This window comes from Crocodylus siamensis, chromosome 7, assembly GCF_052110815.1.
Source record: "Crocodylus siamensis isolate JL-2025a chromosome 7, ASM5211081v1, whole genome shotgun sequence".
NCBI classification, from domain to species: domain Eukaryota; kingdom Metazoa; phylum Chordata; order Crocodylia; family Crocodylidae; genus Crocodylus; species Crocodylus siamensis.
The window spans coordinates 45,972,282-45,991,132 of record NC_143401.1 but is presented as its reverse complement, the minus strand read 5'-3'; the positions used below and the strand labels follow the sequence as shown (position 1 = coordinate 45,991,132).

At 46.6% G+C, this 18,851-nt stretch overlaps 1 protein-coding gene across 1 annotated transcript in view; it reads left to right on the top strand.

The window, feature by feature from the left end:
- Positions 1-8,583: 8,583 nt before the first annotated feature.
- The window catches only part of CCDC6 (coiled-coil domain containing 6), a 90,573-nt gene continuing 80,305 nt past the window's right edge, over positions 8,584-18,851 (top strand). Inside the window, exon 1 of the mRNA XM_090056937.1 lies at positions 8,584-8,970. Within this exon, the coding sequence (XP_089913063.1) occupies positions 8,674-8,970 (297 nt within the window). The 5' untranslated portion in view covers positions 8,584-8,673. The remainder of the gene's footprint in view (positions 8,971-18,851) is intronic.

The following is an 18,851-nucleotide window of genomic DNA, read 5'->3' as shown; positions in this document are numbered from 1 at the left end:
AGGGGAGCAGGGGTGTCATCAGATCTGGATCCCAGCTGGGTGAGAGCCCCTTACCCCCAAAACCAGGGCACTGCTGGCCTGGTAGTATGGGCGTGAACTGCCTGGCCTGTAGAGAGGAGAAGTGGGGAACAGTTGTTCTGGAGTTGCATAGCAGCTGCTAGCAGAAGCTGGCCCTGGCCTGGCCTGACCTGGGGAGGGGATGGGGAAGGCAGGTTGCCTACCACAAATGGCAAGCCACTCACCTGCCCTGTGGAGGGAGTGGAGATGGAGGGCTCAGCCAGCAGCCACCTTGATGGGGCCGATTGTCACAGGGTGCTATTGGAACTGGCACCTTCTCATTCTCAGGTCCTAGATTTTTCCCTGCCACTGTGCGCCTCACCCACCATGCCTTGATGGTTCTACAGGAGGCTGCAGAAAAGCTATACCCCAAAACAACTGGTCAGGTGTGTTGCAAATGGTGCCGACTCTGCCAAGGGCTCCTCCATCCCTAAACCCTGGTCCATCTCTCACCCATTGTTCTTTTTGATATTGGCTACTGTCCACCCCTCTCTCTTCCATATATTCAGTGCGTCACAATCGGAATTAGGTCACGATTATTATTAGTTCATTTGCACACCACCCAAATTTATATAAACTGAGAAAATAAAACAGAACTACCTGGGATGTGCAGGCTGGTAGTCTCAGTCCCTTCTTTTTAGGGCCCTCCAAGCTCAGTAGACTCTTGTTACTTTGTCCACGGAGTCTTCTGGCCATGCATGTACAAATCAAATTCATATAAGCAAAAGATCGTAGGTGTGACTCCACCTGTCCTCAGTTGATTTCCTAGGGTCCCTCTGCTTCAGTGGGCACTCTTGCCTCAGAGCGCCTTTGAATTCAGGCTTTTCCCTGCTCTCAGACTATTTAAGGCCTCTCTGTCCCAACAATCCCACTGGTGGGAATGACTCTTAGCTGACGGGGGCCACTACTCGAGACCACATGCAGTCTCAGTTATTACTCGGGCCACTTCCTGGCCCGTGCCTGGCTTCAGGCTGGGGACTCCAATTCCCGTATTTTGCCTAGGGCTCTTCTTCCCAGTGAAGATGATGAGGCTTCTCTGTTCTTGCTGCTGTTCTTCTAGAGTACTCCTCTCTGACAGTTTGCCCACACCTCCATGCCGGTAACAAGTATATTCTCCCTGAATTTTTTCCCTTTCCAGGGGAAAGGACAGCACCTTGGTCTAGGCCAACCTGCAGCTCTGGAGCCACATGTGGCTCTTCAGAAGTTAATATGTCTCTTTGAATCTTTGCACAAACACACAGTAACCAGCTTCCATAGCCATTATGTCACATTGTATGCTTGTGCAAAGATTCAAGGAGATGCATATTAACTTCTGAAGAGCTGCATGTGGCTCCAGAGCCACAGGTTGGCCACCCCTAGTCTACGTAGTCTGGGTTCCCTTGGCCCAGGACTCTAAAGTCCTGGTCACAAAACCAGGGTCACAAAATGCTTAGACACAGGAGTAGAGGTGGATGTCATTTTCATGGACTTTAGTAAGACCTTTGATATGGTATCTCATCCTATTCTCATAAATAAATTAAGAGGCTGTGACATAGATGTTTACACAGTCTGGTGGGCAGCAAATTGGCTTAGCAGTCGCACCCAGAGAGTGGTAGTAGATGAGTCAGTATCGACCTGGAAGGATGTGGGTAGTGGGGTCTCCTTGGACCCATACTCTTCAAAATCTTCATCAGTGACTTGGATGTGGGTGTGAAGTGTACTCTGTCCAAGTTTGCGGACGATACTAAATTGTGGGGTGAAGTGCACGCTCCGGAGGTTAGGGAACGATTACAGGCAGACCTGGACAGGTTAGAAAAGTGCATGCAGTAGGATCCACAATAGGATGCAGTACAACAAAGACAAGTGCAGAGTGCTGTATCTAGGATACAGAAATATCCAGCACACCTACTGGATGGCAAGTGACCCTCTCAGCAGCATAGAAGCGGAAAGTGATCTCGGAGTCATAGTGGACTCCAAGATGAACATGAGTCGTCAGTGTGACAAAATCATCAGCAAAGCATAATCAGTAGATGCATGACAAAGAGAACCAAGGAGGTGATACTTCTCCCCTATGCAGGTTGGACAGACCACAGTTGGAGTACTGCATCCAGTTTTGGGTGCTGTACTTCAAGAAGGATGTTGATAGACTAAAGAGGGTCCAGAGGAGGGCCACTGGTATGATTAGTTGCTTACAGGACAACCCTATGAGGAGACACTGGGGGCCCTGGACCTTTTCAGCCTCCGCAACAGAAGGCTGGGAGGTGATCTTGTGGCTGCCTACAAATTCAATAGGGGAACTCAGCAAGGGATCAGAGATGCTCTGCTCACCAGGGCGCCTCTTGGGGTAACAAGGAACAATGGTCACAAACTGACAGAGAGCAGATTTAGGCTAGATATCAGGAAAAATTTCTTCATGGTAAAGGTGGCCAAAATTTGGAATGGCCTTCCAAGGGAGGTGGTGGTTTCCCCTACCTTGGGTGTCTTTAAGAGAAGGCTGGATAGGTATCTGGCTGGGGCCATCTGACCCTAGCACTCTTTCCTGCCTAGGCAGGGGATTGGACTCAATGATCTGTTGAGGCCCCTTCTGACCCTAGCATCTATAAAATCTATGAAAGTCCCTTTAAGCTTCTGCATTCCCCCTTTCTATTTACCAAAAATGCTGGTCTTAAGGGACTGCACCTGTGGCCTGGAGATCTTGCAGCGGCATTTCTGGCTCGGACTCATCAGGGAGGATGAGCATAGCAGGGTCAACCTCCAACTCCCTGCTACACTCCCCCAGCCAAGTTACCATGGTCCCTGGGCACCTGTGTACATAGAACCCCTGATTTGAGGCCAGGTGATATACAGCCCATTGGCATAGTGTATGTTATCTCTAAAATGTTGCAAACTCTCACAAAGGGAGTCTCTGTCTTTGTTCGGCAGGTCCAGCAGCTGTATGCCGGGGACACCTGCAAGGACACTGCCACTGTTGGCTGGCACTCTCCACATACGCCGCATTCACCAGCAGGACACACAGGACTGCACCCTGCTGCTAGACTGGCTGGTCACAGAGGTGGAGGAGCAGCTAGCAGACTTATGGGCCTGGCAATTCCAGGACCTGGAGCGGGAGAGGGCCCAGGAAGACCATGCTCCTCACCCTCAAGGAGAGACACATTCCCCTCCTCGTCCGACTGCTTGAGGCCCAGGAGTAGCATGCTGCCATGGTGGTCCGGGCAGTGGAGGCAACTGAGGGGGACTGCCTGGTGCTAGACATCATCCTGGTCCTGATGGCCAGCTTCGTGCTGCCTGGTGCCCAGCCCTGGAACCCACCTGGCTCCTGTCAGCCATCAAAAGCCCAGCACCAGACCCCCAGTGGCCTTGGCATAAAGTCCAGCACTGCCTGAAGCAGCAATGGCCCCCTGCTCCTGGCCTCCCACCTAGGCTGCTGCCTACTGCTTGCCTAGCTGCTATGTGGCTCCTGAATGGAAGCTGCCTGTAGATGTACCAGCTCAACACATGGGCTCTGCTGGCCCTAGACCCATGGTGAAAGAGGGGGAGCAGGCTGGACAGCATCTGCCCTTGCCTCTGGGCAAGCCCCCAACCTGCTGACCACCCTGAAGCAGCTGCACCCATGGTAGTGCCACCAGAGGCACTGGGCACCTCTCCCTAGGATCTGTCTCATAGGTGCTTCCACTCCACTATTACCTCCCAGCAGTTGACAACAAACATTGAACTTGTATGGGAAGCAGGTCCTTTATTGTTGGTGCACATTGGGGTTAGGGAGGGGGATCTGTTACTGTGTGGTAGAGAGAAATAAAGTTTGTTGTTAACTGCCTGTAGTGTGTGTAGTCTTGGGGTTATCCTGTGGGCCTAGGGTTCATGGGCGGGGAGAGGGAGGAGCAGGATGTTGTTCACAAGCCCCTCGTGATCATAGTGCCCTGGCCACTATTGCTGGGGGGGAGGGGTGGGGTGAACAGGGAGTATCCATGGTGCGTTGGCCACAAGCTTCCAGGACAGCACCCCCTTCCAGCCTAAGCCTGTGGCTAGAGCCTGCAGCTCCTCCTGGCTGCTGTAGGTGGCACAGCAGGGCAGGAGCAGCCCTGGATCTGACTGCTGCTGTTGGGCACAAATTTGCACCTGATGGGGTGCACATATAGATGTGTCCTATACTTAGAATTAGTTTGGCAGAACCCACTACCCATTGAGAGCCGTAGTAAAGTAAGTGGCCATGTGTTTATGTGGGGAACTCAAGGCAGGATCAGAGTCCAGGGCAGAACCAGCAACGTGAGAATCAATCAATCAAGGTAAGAGTAGAACCCCCTGGGAGGAGAAATAACTTTCTATTCTGAGATCCAGAACATAAGGAGGGTTGCAATAAGAAATAAGGGGGAAGATATGATTATTCTGGTAATTGTGTGAGTATGTTATAAATATCATGTTGGTACACTGTATGCCAAGTTTGGGCACAGCAGATTTACGTTATTAAGAAGAAATATGTAAATCTGTGAGAAGCCACAATGGAAATAGCATTAAATGGGACAACTTGCAATTTCATAAGAAAATGATAGGTGATGGAGTAATACAAGTGTTAGGTCTTCAAAAGCAGCTTTGAGTGACAATAGAAGGAATTGTAACATAACTGTAATACGGCATTAAATCCTGAGCAAGTGACTGATTCATTGTTTTGCCTTACACCCTTGGGGCTGCTGCTGTTTTTTAATACAGCTCCACAGGTAGGCGTCATGGAGCAGGGTCCTAGGGTGGCCGTGATCTCCGAGGTGCCCCCTACCATGCCAAGTTCACTTCAAGCACCCTCAAATCTCACCCGCCATGTCTTGATCTTAAATATTAAAGGGAAGCTGCCTTTCATTCTCTTGGACACAGTTTTCTCCTGCTGTCACTCATTTTGTTCTTATAATGGGCTTCCCATGCACCCCAGCCTTATGGGCAACGCATGGTTCTAACCACCCCATACCATGCCCCAAGACTCACTGATGTATTGGATGTTGTTTGCTCTGGGGCTTCTCTTGCTGCCCCCTTTGCTCTGGGGCTTCTGCAGCCTTGGGGATCAGGTGGCCATAGCTGTACCTGGCCCCACTTCTCCTCCTCAGGGTCTCAAACCCCCACAGAGCTCAGGTAGCCTCAGCATTACCTGGCCTCTAATTCTCCACTCCCCTTCTCCAGGCTGGGGTCAGTGCACCCTAAATGCTGCACCCTCTCTAGCACCAGGGTCCCCACACTACCATGGAGCCCCTACAAGGCCTCCTCCAACACCTAATAGCCTCACCCAAACCACCAGCCATAAACAGTAAATAGAAAGCTCAAGCCCCTAGGCTGCAACATAAAAATCAAGCCACTTGGCTATAACATTAATCCCACCACATCAGGGGTGCTCTATCCTTCACCTACTCTCAAAGTGGTACCCACAGTCTAGCCTCTCCTCTTTGTTCAGCCCAGCAAAGCTCCTTCCTCTATGACTGCTCACAGGAAACTACCTGCCTAGCCTCACCCTGGGTTTAAATGGAAGCCAGGCCCTGCCCCTTCCGGTCAGCTGGTTCCCAGCGGTTGCCCTAGCAACCTGCACCTGTCCTTCCTCATTACTTCTTTGGCTGTCCTGGTAACCAGCAGCTGAGCTTCTCACTCACTGCCAGGGCTCTCTCCTTAGCTGTTTCCACTCTAAGGAGCAGGACACCTACATGTTCTGAGACACACCTCCCCCCTTTATAGGAGCAGAGAACCTAGGTGCTCTGCGACAGTAAGCAGAGATGGTAATTATTAGCGACAGAAATGATAATTGTCAGTCTCTAAGGATGCATCTACACATGCATCAATGTACTTTAGTTAATACGCATTAAATCTAGTACCTCCGGGCTCCTACACACACACGTAGAGCCTGGTCCAACACACTGGAAATCCAGCTTGTCAGACTCTATTAAATAGAGCCCGCTAGAACATGAAAATTGATGCACTCCATTCCAGCAGCCTTGTGCATCATGTGCATCAGCATCGCTGTGCATCTCTGCGCTGAAGGAGTGGCAGTGGGGTGCTTTGAAATAAAACATGTTCAATGAGCTTTAGTTCAAAGTGCCCCATTGCCAGTTTTTTCAGTGTGGGGACACGCAGAGATGCTAATACATGTGACGCACAGGTGCTTTTAATTAGAACGGTTTGCTAATTAAAAGCACCCAGCGCTGAGTCCCACCCAGCACATATAAAAGTACCTCCCAAAGTGAGGTAGTTGGAAAATGTGCATTAGCCTGTCTTATAGTGCATTAACTAAAAAGCAAGATTTAAGTGACACTTAATGCACATGAGCCTGTTTTAATACACATTAAGACTTTAAGTGTTTGTAGGGCACAACAGCCACAAACCCAGGGTTGGGAGAAGAGTTATATTGTCATCATCATCATATTAATAATATCATTATGTTATGGGTTGGGGTCCCCAGGGGTGGCCATGATACCCCTGGTGGCTTCGCAACTGTGCCAGCTCCAGTGCCCTCATCTTGCCTGCCATATCTTGATGGTAAAATAATAAATCGGGAGGCTGTCCACAGGCCTTCGCCTGGCCCCAGCCCACTGAACGTCACAAAAACTCACTGGTCCTTGGGCTCCAAACTTCTCCTACATCAACATTTTTTGTATGAGGACCCATTTGTAAATTTCAACAGTGAGTCCCAACCCAGTGCCTTCACTCCCAACCCACTGGTTGCTGGGCCTCAGCTCCCCACCCCAACCAAGTGTGTGTGTTGGGGGGATGAGGGGGCCCCCGAGCAGCCCCTTGCAGGCTAGAACTCTGCCAGCTGACAAGGGAAAACCCATGGTTTCCCACATTTTTCTCCTTTAAACAAGAACCCATTTTTAAAGTTTCTTCGCAACCCTATCATATATTCTTGTGACCCACTTTTGGGTTGCAAACCATGGTTTGAGAAATGCTACCTTACACCATGCCCCATGCCTCATGGGTGTTACACAAATGTTTTTTCCTTTATTGGGGCCTTGGCCTACTTAGCCTCTGCCCCTTTAATTTGGCTAGGCCTTCTAGCCTAGGCCCACTGTGTCAGATCTGGGTCTGAGGCACTAGCTCTAATTGGTTTCTTCCAGTCACTGGGCCCTATGTGGCTGCAGCCCTTGTCTGGTTGCACTTTTCTGGGCACTAATGAGGCCTCCATACCTTCCCTTACACCCCCATATCCCAGTTTTCTCTGATTTAAAAAAATACCCAATTTTCAATTAAAAAAAAAAGTATCCCCAAATCCACATTTTTCTGTGATTTAAATGAAACACCACTCTATATTCTAATCTTATAAATGCCTAAGTCTGTCTGTCTGTCTATAATGCTTTATTTACGCTCTGATTGGCTGTCTCAGCAGCCGATCAGAGTGCCCTACGCAGACAGGGACAGACAGTGTAGAGCCGCCATGACTGTGAGGATGGCAGGGCCAGCTCCCTTGGCCTTGCCCTCCTCCCCCACTCCTTGGAGGCAGGGGCTGAGGCCACCCCCTCCAACAACCGCTGCCAGAGAAAGGAGGCACTGGGGAACAGGGGAGGGAGGGGAACAGGAAAGGTAAGGGGGGTTATGGCCCAAAGCAGTCGGGGGGAGGGAGGGGAAATGGCCCCGGCTCCGGCCCCGGCCTGAGGTGGGGGTGGGGAAGGGACGCAGGCCTCTGTCCTCACCCACTCCCCACCCTCCCCATCATTCTTGACGGGCAGTTGCCTAGTATATCTGTATTAGCAATTCCCAACCTTGGGTCATGACCCAAATGAAGGCACAGGGGCAATTCTGATGGAGCTGCACACAGAGGACGAGCCGCACTGCATGCCGTGAGCTCCCCTGCCCTAGGGCCACTGCCGCACTCTGCTCCCAACAGCGGGTCATGGAAAAAAAAGTTTGGGAACCACTGATCTATGTATTAGTGTCGTTTCATTTAAATCGCAGAAAAATGTGGATTTGGGGGTTTTTTTAACCCAAAATTAGGAATTTTTTTAAATCAGAGAAAACCAGGATCCTTGCATGCTCAGTGCCCTGCCTCTTTTCCGTCAGCTGCCCACTTGCAGCTGCCCATCAGCCTGTTGCTCAGGCAACCCGCAGCTCTGCCTGGCTTGCAGGGCCCAGGCATAGGTTGCCTCTGCCCTAAGTGCCCTGCTACACATCATTATGAACGATCATTGTAATAACAACAATTAGCATTATTATTGCTATTAATAACAATTGCACTCATCATTCTCATCAGTAATTGCTGTATTAGAATAATAATGATTACTGATAACCAATATTGTTGCTATTAATAGCAGGAATAGTAATACTGCTACTAATGGCGATACTTATTATTAGTAAGAATTATTATAATAATACAAGCTCTCTCTCAACTCCGGATTCATGGCTGTTAATAATAACAATAATTATTATAATTATAACAATAGTAATAATTACTATTATAATTGTTATTGTTCGGGTCATTGGCCGCGGCACGGTTGGCTGCGGGGCAGGCTGGCGGCGCGCGGGGGCGCTGCAGCGGGCGGGTGGCGAGCGGCGAGCGGCGCGGGCAGCTCCCGTGAGGCGCGGCGCGGCGCCTGCGTCCTGGGGCCCTGTCGGGCAGTGCGCGCCGACGTCCCGCCCCCTTCCTCCTGCCCTCTCGGCAGCCGGGCAGCGGCGGCGATGGCGGACAGCGCGAGCGAGAGCGACACGGATGGCGCGGGCGGCAGCGGCGGGGCGCCGGGGTCTCTGGCGGGCGGCAGTGCGGCGGGGCCGGGCGCGGGCGGCGGCGGCGGCGGCGGCGGGGGGAAGCCGGGCGGCATCGTGATCTCGCCGTTCCGGCTGGAGGAGCTGACGAACCGCCTGGCTTCGCTGCAGCAGGAAAACAAGGTACTCAAGATCGAGCTGGAGACCTACAAACTCAAGTGCAAGGCGCTGCAGGAGGAGAACCGCGACCTACGCAAGGCCAGCGTCACCATCGTGAGTGCCCGGCAGGGCCGCGAGGCGGGCGACGCCTTCCCGCGCGCTGGGGGCGCCGAAGGAGCCTTAGGGCGCGCTGAGCGGGGCGGGGCGGGGCGGCGCGGCTGGGCCCAGGTGCCGGGCGGGGCCGGAAACCGCGGGGTGTTTGGGCTCCCCCAGGATCCTTCCCCCTCCTTCCCGCGGCCCGGGGCGGTTCTGGGTCCCAGTCCCGCGCTGCCCCTGCCCGGGGTCTGCTGCCTCTGCCGACTAGATCTCCTCGAGCAGCTCTAAGAAAGCTGCCCTGGACCTGGCCTGTCTCCTGTAAAATTGGTTCTTCTTTTTCGCCTTTAAAAGCAGGGGCCAAAAATAGCACTGGGGCCCCACCTGCTCAGGTCAGCAGCTCTCAACCTTGTTTTAGATTGAAGGCAGTTCCTGTGAAAATGCCAATGCTTGGTGTTTCTTTGCCTACAAGAAAATATCAGAGCAGTTCTCCTATTGCAAGGAACTTGGGGAGATATGAGCTTGGCAGAGACTTTTAATGTTGTAGGTTTGTTATGTAGTACACATACTACAGGGCAGGCATTACATGGACCTCTGGTTGAGAATGGCTGGTGTAGACAACTTCCTAAACCACACCCAGATGCTGTGCGAATATGATTAGATGTGATTAAATCAAACAGGGGAACAAAATTGGTGATTTCTTCAGGATGGCTATTAAAGAATAAGTGCTTAATTTTGCGGTAATATCTGAGATTTTGCCAGTACAGCTTTTCATGTTAACAAGGTCACACTTGTTAGTTGTCTAAGGTAGATAGTATAAAATCATTTTAATGGAAAGGAAGTCTCTGGGAATTTTGTGCAAAGAATAAGACTAGGGATTTCACAAAACCCTTCAGGCAGGGTATGACATGCTGATCCTCAAACTATCTTCCATTCCAGTGCAAGTTATAGTTTTTCATACCCTGCTTTTATCAGCACCAAATGTGAGCGGCAAGTGGTAGTAAACTGCAAACTTTCTCATACTAATACTAGTACATGTTTGTGTGTTTGCTGTCCAGTTAACTTGAATAGATTGCTTGGGAGCTCATTTAAAATAAGACTTGAAAAGCTTGTTCCTTCATTTCAGTAGTGTTTTAAAAGAAGAATTTTTACAGTATTGTGGCAGACATGGAAGCCCAAGTACTGAATTGTATAAAAGTTGAGTACCCTTTTAAGTAACATATAAGGGCATTGTTAACTTTAGAATAATAATTTTAAAAATGTATGAAGCCCTTTGATTTGGCCTGTGAGAGGTAGGGCGAGTGATTTATGAACCTTAAGGCAGGAAAAAAAAGAAATCTATTAGCCCCTTGGATTATCTGATGGGGCTATAAATATATTGACAAATTTATTTTCCATAAGTGTTCTTGATATTCATATTTAAGTGCTTTTAGGTAAATAGCTTGGTATGTCTAGTTAGGTTATAGTATTTTAAGTTCTGAGCTAATATGCAGGTTTTTTTATATTTGTGATAAAAGTTGTGACAGTTGAAATTAAGTTGGATCCTACATATCTTTACTCAGATAGCTAGGTGTTGGTATACACTGTCATTCTCTTAGAATGCAAAGTCTGTTGTAAGCATTTACTGTCAGATCTAGCTTTTTTCCAACTATAATCATCGTTTTACTGGTAATAACTTCACATCTTATTGGTAGTAATGACATATAGGCTGTTAGATCTGGTGGGTCTTGGTGAGGGTCTGGAACCAATCATGAGGAACCTCTTTTGTTCCCCCAATAGGTATTCAGATGTTTAGCACAGTGAGTCTTAACCCGGATGCCGTGGCACCCTGGGGTATTTTACTTTCTTTTCAAGGGTACCACAGAATGTTAGTAGGTGTGCAAACCTGATTGAAAAGTTTAACCTAAAGATTTCAAATAAGAATCCATAGTGTTCAAAACATTTTGAGCTGTGTAATTTGCAACAGAAGAATTGCTTTAGTATTTTTCTGTAGTCAAAAATGAGTGAAAACTAAGAGTTTGAATTTTTGGATGGGTGCCCCAGCTTAGAGGGGTTGTGAACCACTGTTTTAGAAGAACATAGGCTTGAAAAGTGCCTGAAATGTAGTTACCGTAGTAATTTATTCGAGACTGACAAAAATAGTGTTAGTTGTAGAAATGTTCACTTATCAAGTATTAGCTGAAATGTACATGTTGTGCTTTTTGTAAGGTAGCAATAATGTCTTCTGGCCCTGTTATCAGGGGTTGGGGATCTTGTCAATTGGAAATCCTTTTTGACTTTGCAGTGAGGAAAGATATTCATCAGGACTTCAAGACATGTCACTGAACAATTTCTAAAGATAATAAGTACAGAACGTCTAATTTCCATAAAATATTCTCTGAAGTTTACTTTGGGGGCTGACTAGTTTAGATACTAATCATACATTGATTCATAAATGGGTGCTATTTTTGTTCAAGTCTGTAGTCCAGTAACGGAGATCTTTTTACAAGATCTCAGAGGAATGGAGAAAAGGTGCAACATTTCTATAGCAACCTGTGGGTTGGCTGGTAGATCAACATCTTTAGAAGAATCTTTGTTGAATTAGCTCTTAGAAGTGGTTTGGACAGTAAAACACACCGTTTGTAATACTGAAAATAGAATGAGGCAACATAATGGTGAGCTTGAAGCAAAAAAACCCAGAGTATAGTCAGTTGCTTGAATTAACTGCTGAAGCTGAAAAAAGTAGAGGTGATTAGGAAAATAAAATCAGTAAGGAGGTAGAGGCCTTGGAGAAGGTATAAGAATGTTTTTTTCAAGTGGAACCTTGCAATTGAAATTATAGACATGTAGTAGAGCTTTCTATTTATACTGTCTGCTCCTTAGACATATTTTGCCCTTTTCAGCCTGTCAGCATTAACAGTGGCCTGCAAGCTGTCACTTATTATGTCTCCTTTTTTTAAAAAAAATGCAGAATTGTAGTGTTTTGGATCATCATAAAACATAACTTTTCAAGACTGTGCCATACTTTATACAATCCTTTTATAACACATTTATAGTCAAAATATACCATGCCCTGTTACTCTAGACTGGAAGTGATTGGTCACAATTTGTTAGAGAAAATTAAAAGTGATTTGGAGTCACAAGTAAGTAATTGTTGTACTTGGAAGATGGGTGAAAAGCAGCTCTTCTCCTACACCTCTTGTATACAGCAACACTAAAGAAAATACTTCCATGTATTTAGTTCCACGAAATGTAACCTGTGGTTGTAAGCCTGTGTTAGCTATGGCAGTGATGTCATGGATCAGCTTTTATTTTTATCATTAATGAAGCAGAATTTATTTGAATGGAAATAATATAGGAAACTTAAATATTAGAAGTTACATTAGTGAAAAGGTGTGTGTAATGTACCAACAGACGGATGAACAATGCTTGTCCCCCAGCGGCTGGGGGAACATGGCGGCAAGAGTGCTGTGGTGCTAAGTGGGGAGCTCCCGCAGATGCTGCCAGCACTGGTGGGGGGGAGGGTGGTGAGCTGCTGGTGTCGGCAGCCAGCAGCAATCACTGACTGCCTGCAGATGGTTGCCCTCCTTTTCATAGCAGGTGTACTGCCACGCTCAGCTGCTAGGGACAAGCGTCATTCATGCGTCTGTGGGTGTGCGTTACACACACCTTTGCATTAATGATAACTTGATAACTCTGCCTTTTTTGTTTTCTGTTTGGCAAGCCTGAATTTTTTTTGCTCTTTCCTGTCTACTGGAATTCACCATCTAGCACAGGGTGTCAAGGGCCTGCTGCAAGGCAGTAGACCTTGACTTTAAGAGGGCCAACTTCAACAAGTTAAGAAGATTGGTAGGAGGGGCACTGAGGTCCTGGAGGGTAGGGGAGCTGGGTGTCCAAGACAAGTGGTCATTCCTTAAGAAGACGATCTTCCGAGCCCAGGCGGTGACACTTCCAATAAGAATCAAAAGGGGCAAGAGTGCTCAAAAGCCCCCCCTGGTTCGCCAAAGGCATTTAGGAACACCTGAAAGCCAAAAGGGAGGCGTACACCCAGTAGAAAGGAAGGGCCATCACCAAAGAGGAGTATACCTCCATCACTTCAACATGGGTTAATTAGAGGCAGGTCCTGTCAGAACAACCTGGTGGCCTTCTATGACCGGGTCACCAAATCCTTAGATGCAGGGGTAGCAGTGGACATAGTCTTTCTGGACTTTAGGAAGGCCTTTGGCACTGTCTCTCACAGGCTGAAGGGGGATCTAGTGGCCTGTTACAAACTAGTCAGAGGGGACCAGCAGGCATTGGGGGAGTCCCTGTTCCCCCGAGCACTACCAGGAGTGACTAGAATTAACGGTCACAAGCTCGCACAGGGTAGATTCAGATTAGATGTCAGGAGGTGCTGCTTCACTGTCAGGGTGGCTAGAATCTGGAACCAACTTCCAAGAGAAGTGCTGCTGGTTCCTACCTTGGGGGTCTTTAAGACAAGGCTAGACAAACACCTTGCTGGGGTTGTTTGACCCCAGTACTCTTTCCTGCCATGGAAGGGGGTCGTAGCTGAGGCAACCTGGTCAGGTCACAAGATCATTGGACACAGGTGTCGCGGTGGATGTAGTTTTTCTGGACTTCAGGACAGCCTTTGACACCGTCTCCCACCCCATTCTCTTTAAAAAGCTAGGCGACTGTGGCATTGATGCCTGCACAGTCAGATGGATCACAAATTTAGCTGAGGGGCCACACCCAGAGAGTGGCGGTGGACAGATCACATTCGACCTGGAGGGATGTGGATGGTGGAGTCCCCCAGGGCTTGTTCTTCAGACCCATACTGTTCAGTTTCTTTATTAGCGATTTGGATGAGGGGGTGAAAACCACCCTGTTCAGATTTGCTGACGACACCAAGTTTTGGGGCGAGGTGAGCACGCTTGAAGGGAGGGACAGAATACAACTGGACCTGGACAGGTTACAGGGGTGGGCAAATGAAAATAGGATGGAAGTCAATTGTGACAAGTGCAAGGTACTGCACTTGGGCAGTAAAAAACAGCAGCATACCTATAGGCTGGGGAACTCCCTTCTTGTCAGCACAGAGGCAGAAAGGGATCTTGGCATCATTATTGATTCCAGAATGAACACAGGCTGCCAATGTGAGGACGTGGTCAGTAAGGCTGCAGATGCATCACAAGCAGGGCCAAGGAGGTGATCCTTCCCCTCTATACGACATTGGTCAGGCTGCAGTTGGAGTACTGCATCCAGTTCTGGACACAGTGCTTTAGGAGGGATGTGGCCAGCGTCAGGAGGGTCCAGAGGAGGGCCATTTGCATGATCCAGGGACAGCAGGGCAGACCCTACGAGGAGAGGCAATGGGACCTGAACCTGTTCAGGCTTCACAAGAGAAGGCTGAGAGGGGACCTGGTGGCTGTCTGTAAACTTAACAGGGGGGACCAGTGGAGAATGGGAGAGACCCTGTTCCCCCAAGCACTTCCCGGAGTAACAAGGAATAATGGCCATAAGTTGTTTGCGAGTAGGTTCAGGCTGGACATTAGAAGGCACTACTTCACAGTCAGGGTGGCTAGGATCTGTAGCAACTTCCAAGGGAAGTGGTGCTGGCTCCTACCTTGGGGGTCTTTAAGAGGAGGCTTGATAATTACCTAGCTGGGGCCCAGTATTCACTCTTGCTCAGGGTGGGGGGTCAGACTTGATGATCTACTCAGGTCCCTTTCGACCCTACATTTATGAATCTATTTAGTGGTGTTAAGTATTAGTATGGCTGTCTTCTTGTTTATTTCAGTGTTAATGTCAGCATTAATGTGTACAGTTTGGGGAATTGTTTAACAGGTAGGAACAGAGTGGCATAGGCTCTTGTTTGTGTGTGTGGTTAATTTTGTGGTGGCAGGGGAGATATTAGGTACAGATGAGTGGGAGTTGGGTTCTGAATGGTCTTTTGACCTAAGAATGATACTGTTCCTTGGGGCCTAAATACAGATTGCTAAATTTTGGCTTATGGTTTTAAAGGTTTTGGCCTGGATGTGTACAGGTTTATGTAACAATTCAGGGAAAATTTAAATAGCTTTTCAGGGTTAACACTGTTTTGTTTTAAAGTGAGTGGCTGTATGCCATGCTGCTATATTTTATCCTAATTCTACAAATAGTTACACCTAAGTTATCCAAATGACAACAGAAAGGCCAAGTACAGTGGGAGGATGACTTCCTGGGTTTTGCTTGAGATGCATTGGTAGATGCAAGCCAGGGTTTTGTTTGCTTTGCTAGCTGCAGTATTGCATTGGTGGCTCATATTCATTTTGTGGTTCATCGTGACCCCCAAGACTTTCGGTCGTGGTGCTAGCAAGTGTAGCGTTGCCCAGCCTAAAAGTGTGATGTGGTTTTATTTCCCCCAAGGTGGAGCAGCTTGCATTTCTCTGTATTGAATGCCATCAGGTTTTCATCTGCCCACCTTGCAAGCCTACCAAGGTCGGCCTGGATCACCAGTCTATCCTCAGGTGTAGAGACTCTTCTGCAAAGTTTGGTGTTGTCAGTGAACTTGGCCAGTCTGCTTTTGGCACCAGTGTCCAGGTAGTTTATGAAGACATTAAAGAGTGCAGGTCCGAGAACAGAGACTTGGGGGACACCACTAATCACTGGGTGCTATGTTGATTCGGTTCTGTGAACTACACCACTCTCTGGGTCCAACCTCGGAGCCAGTTCACCAGCCTTCAGACTGTGGAGTAGTCGAGGCTGCAGTTGCCTAATTTTTCCCTGAGGACATCATGGGACACCAGGTCAAAGGCTTTTTAAAGTCCAAATATGTGACATCAACCTCTTCCCTTTTATCTAGGTGATACGTCACCTAGTTATAGAAGGAAATAAGATTGGTCAAGCAAGGCCTACCTGCAACAGCCCCGTGCTGGCCATCTCTCAGAATGTTGCCTTCTGTTAGCCTGTCAGGAATGGTTTCTCTGATAATTTTTTCCAAAATCTTCTCAGGGATTCAGGTCAAACTGATTGGCCTGTAGTTTCCCAGGTCGTCTTTCCTCCTTTTCTTGAAGATAGGCACCACATTGGCCCTCTTCCAATCTTTAGCTACTTTGCCCAAGTGCCACGAGTTCTCGAATATCCTTGCCAGTGGCTGCACTATGAAATCTGCCAGTTCCTTTACCACTCGTGGGTGTAACCAATCCAGACCAGCTGATTTATGAGGGTCCAGCCTCTCAAGATGGTCCCTCAGAAAATCCACAGCAATTGTGGGCATATATTCATCTTCACCCTGGTCATCCTGCATCATGTTCAGCAGGGTGGTCCCTTTGGGCTCATGAAAAACTGATGCAAAGTAATTATTAAGCAGACTGGCTTTTTCCTGCATGTCACTAGTCAGCTGCCCCAGCTGGTTTAGCAGGGGTCAGTCTTGCCCTTGTTTCTCTTTAGACTCCCCACATATCTGAAAAAGGACTTTTTATTGTCCTTGATGCGTGTAGTCAGATGGAGTTGAATTGCAGCCTTGGCTTTTCTAGTTTACTCCCTGTAGGTGCGAACCAGTGCTGTATACTTCTCCTTAGTGGTGTTTCCTGTCCTCCATCCATTATACGCCTCTCTTTTTAGATGTAGGAAGTCCATGAGTTCCCTGTTGAGCCAAGGAGGTTGTTAAGCCCTTTTACCACTTTTCCTATTGATGGAATTGAACTATTTTTGTTGGTGGGGAGGGATGACAAGCAGGTATGTCAGATTGGCATGGAAAATTTAATCCCAAATGGTTAAAGTTTAGTGAAGTGAATGGGTATTCAGTTTCGTGTAAATACTGTGAAAATATGCTTTGAACAACATGTCTCTTCTTTTTTAGACTTTTGTAGATTTTAGACTTTTTGTAGGCTTTTTTAATTTGGGAGGGAGGTAAGGTGGTCAGAAGAAAACAAAAAAGCAGGTGTTAGAGTGCTCAGTATGTATGGGAGGAAAGGTGGAAAGGAAAGAAACCAATTATAAATGGTGGGAGGTCGAAGAAATAAAAAGAAATACACAAGTGGTCAAAATTTGGGGATATGCTGCTGCTTAAAATGTATTTGGAAGTCAGTAGACCAGGCTGTTCGTTAAATCTTCATTTCCAATTTTATTTCAGGCGACTGATTTTTGTATGTATTTGTAAACCTTGGCATTTTAATATAGTTTATATGAAAATGGATTGGGATGCAGTTTTGTACTGCTTGGCTCTTTTTGGCTGTAGGATAAAGGATTATGTAGGCAATCTTTTATAACACCTACCTGGCTGCACTGTGGCTCAAGCTGTAGTTTGCTACAGTTGCAATAAATACTTCCAGAGTATTTGTAAAGTAAGCTTGCGGTAGTTTGCTGGAAGAAATAACTTGGAAAACTTGAGAGAGAAAATTAGGTTAATGTAAAAAATTGCCACAAAGAATCATTCTGTTTGTGCCCACTTTTGAGAGTAAGGGTCTGTTTTTGTATTAACGATAGGCTGCCAGTTTTACCGCAACTGAATTTTCCTTTCATAAATTGTTCAGGAAAAGCAGACAAATATGCAAGAGGTTTTACTTCCTTATTTTTACACTTCTCCTTGTTTAAATTGTGTGGATATTTTATGAAACCTTATGTAGAAAAAGCTTTAGTAATATTAGATTTTTAGCCTTTATATAGCTGTGGTAAGAACAGTACCACTAGCTGCATTGTTGGCAAACTTTAACAATGGAAGAATTGAGTGCATTTATTGTCTGTTTACATTCAGTAGCTCTAATCAGTCTCTGGTGCATTAAGTTCCCAGAGGAAGGTATTGCCAGTGTTGTGGTAACACTCTACTACTGTTGGAGTGTATTGGAGAAATACAGTGGAAAAAAAACTTGCCTTCAAGAACTGCAGGAGCATTTCTCTCAGAATTATGTTGACATTTTGTATACTTCATATTTAGAAGTAGATTGATCTGACAGAGAAATTATGTTTTGCCGTAAGTTTCTCTGTGGGCATCCAAATAATATAGCTGCTGTTTAATTTGTAAGTTGTTTCTTTTTTACATAGAAAATTACTCAAATATTTACAAATAATCCCATTACATCATTAACCAATCTAATCTCATTTTTGTCACAGACCCTTAAATTTCAGCCAGTTATCTCTATATTAAAACGAATAACTTATTTGGCTCAAGGCATTCTATCTGTATTTGAAGACGCTGAGGCATAGAGGATCCATCACTTCCTACAGTAGCTTGTTCCAGTGGCTAATCATTCTCATTGTTAAAAGTTAATATGCCTTATTTCCCGTTTAATATAGTCATTTTACTATCGAGGCATTAGATCTTGTTATGCCTTTTGCTACTAGATTAAGAAGTTCCTTTCTCCCCATAATGTTATTTACATGCTCTTGATTTTTTTTAATGAAAAACTGCACAGAATAAGCTTTTATTCTTTTTTTTTTTTTTCCTCCAGTCCCTAAGTCACTTTTGTGGTGTTTCTCTTTCACCTTGCTAGGTTTCCCACATACTTATTGAAATAAGGACACCAGCAATGCAGTCTTTCCTAGGATGTCACAGGAATGCCATATACAGACACTCCTTACTCGCTACTGCTGTATAAAAATCCCTGGGTAAATTTTTGGCCTTTTTTCCCATGTGGCAAACCTATTTGCATAGGTTTTTTGCATTTCCTAGTATTATTCACTTAGTTTAAAAGGTCTCAGTGTACCAAGTGATCGTCTGCTATGTGTGACTGCTCTGTTTTAATTTTTTTTTTACTGTTCAGAAAATCTGTGTACCACTTGGAGCCCTCAACTGCACTGATTTTATATTGTCCAGTCACTGATGAAAATAGTGAATAGTCCAAGGCCATCTATACAGCTTTTTTATTCACTAAAATTTGTCAAAGAATAAAGTTGTGCCAGGACCTGTTTTCCATAAAATTATGCTAACTGAAATGAATTATATTTCTGTTCAATAATTCTTTACT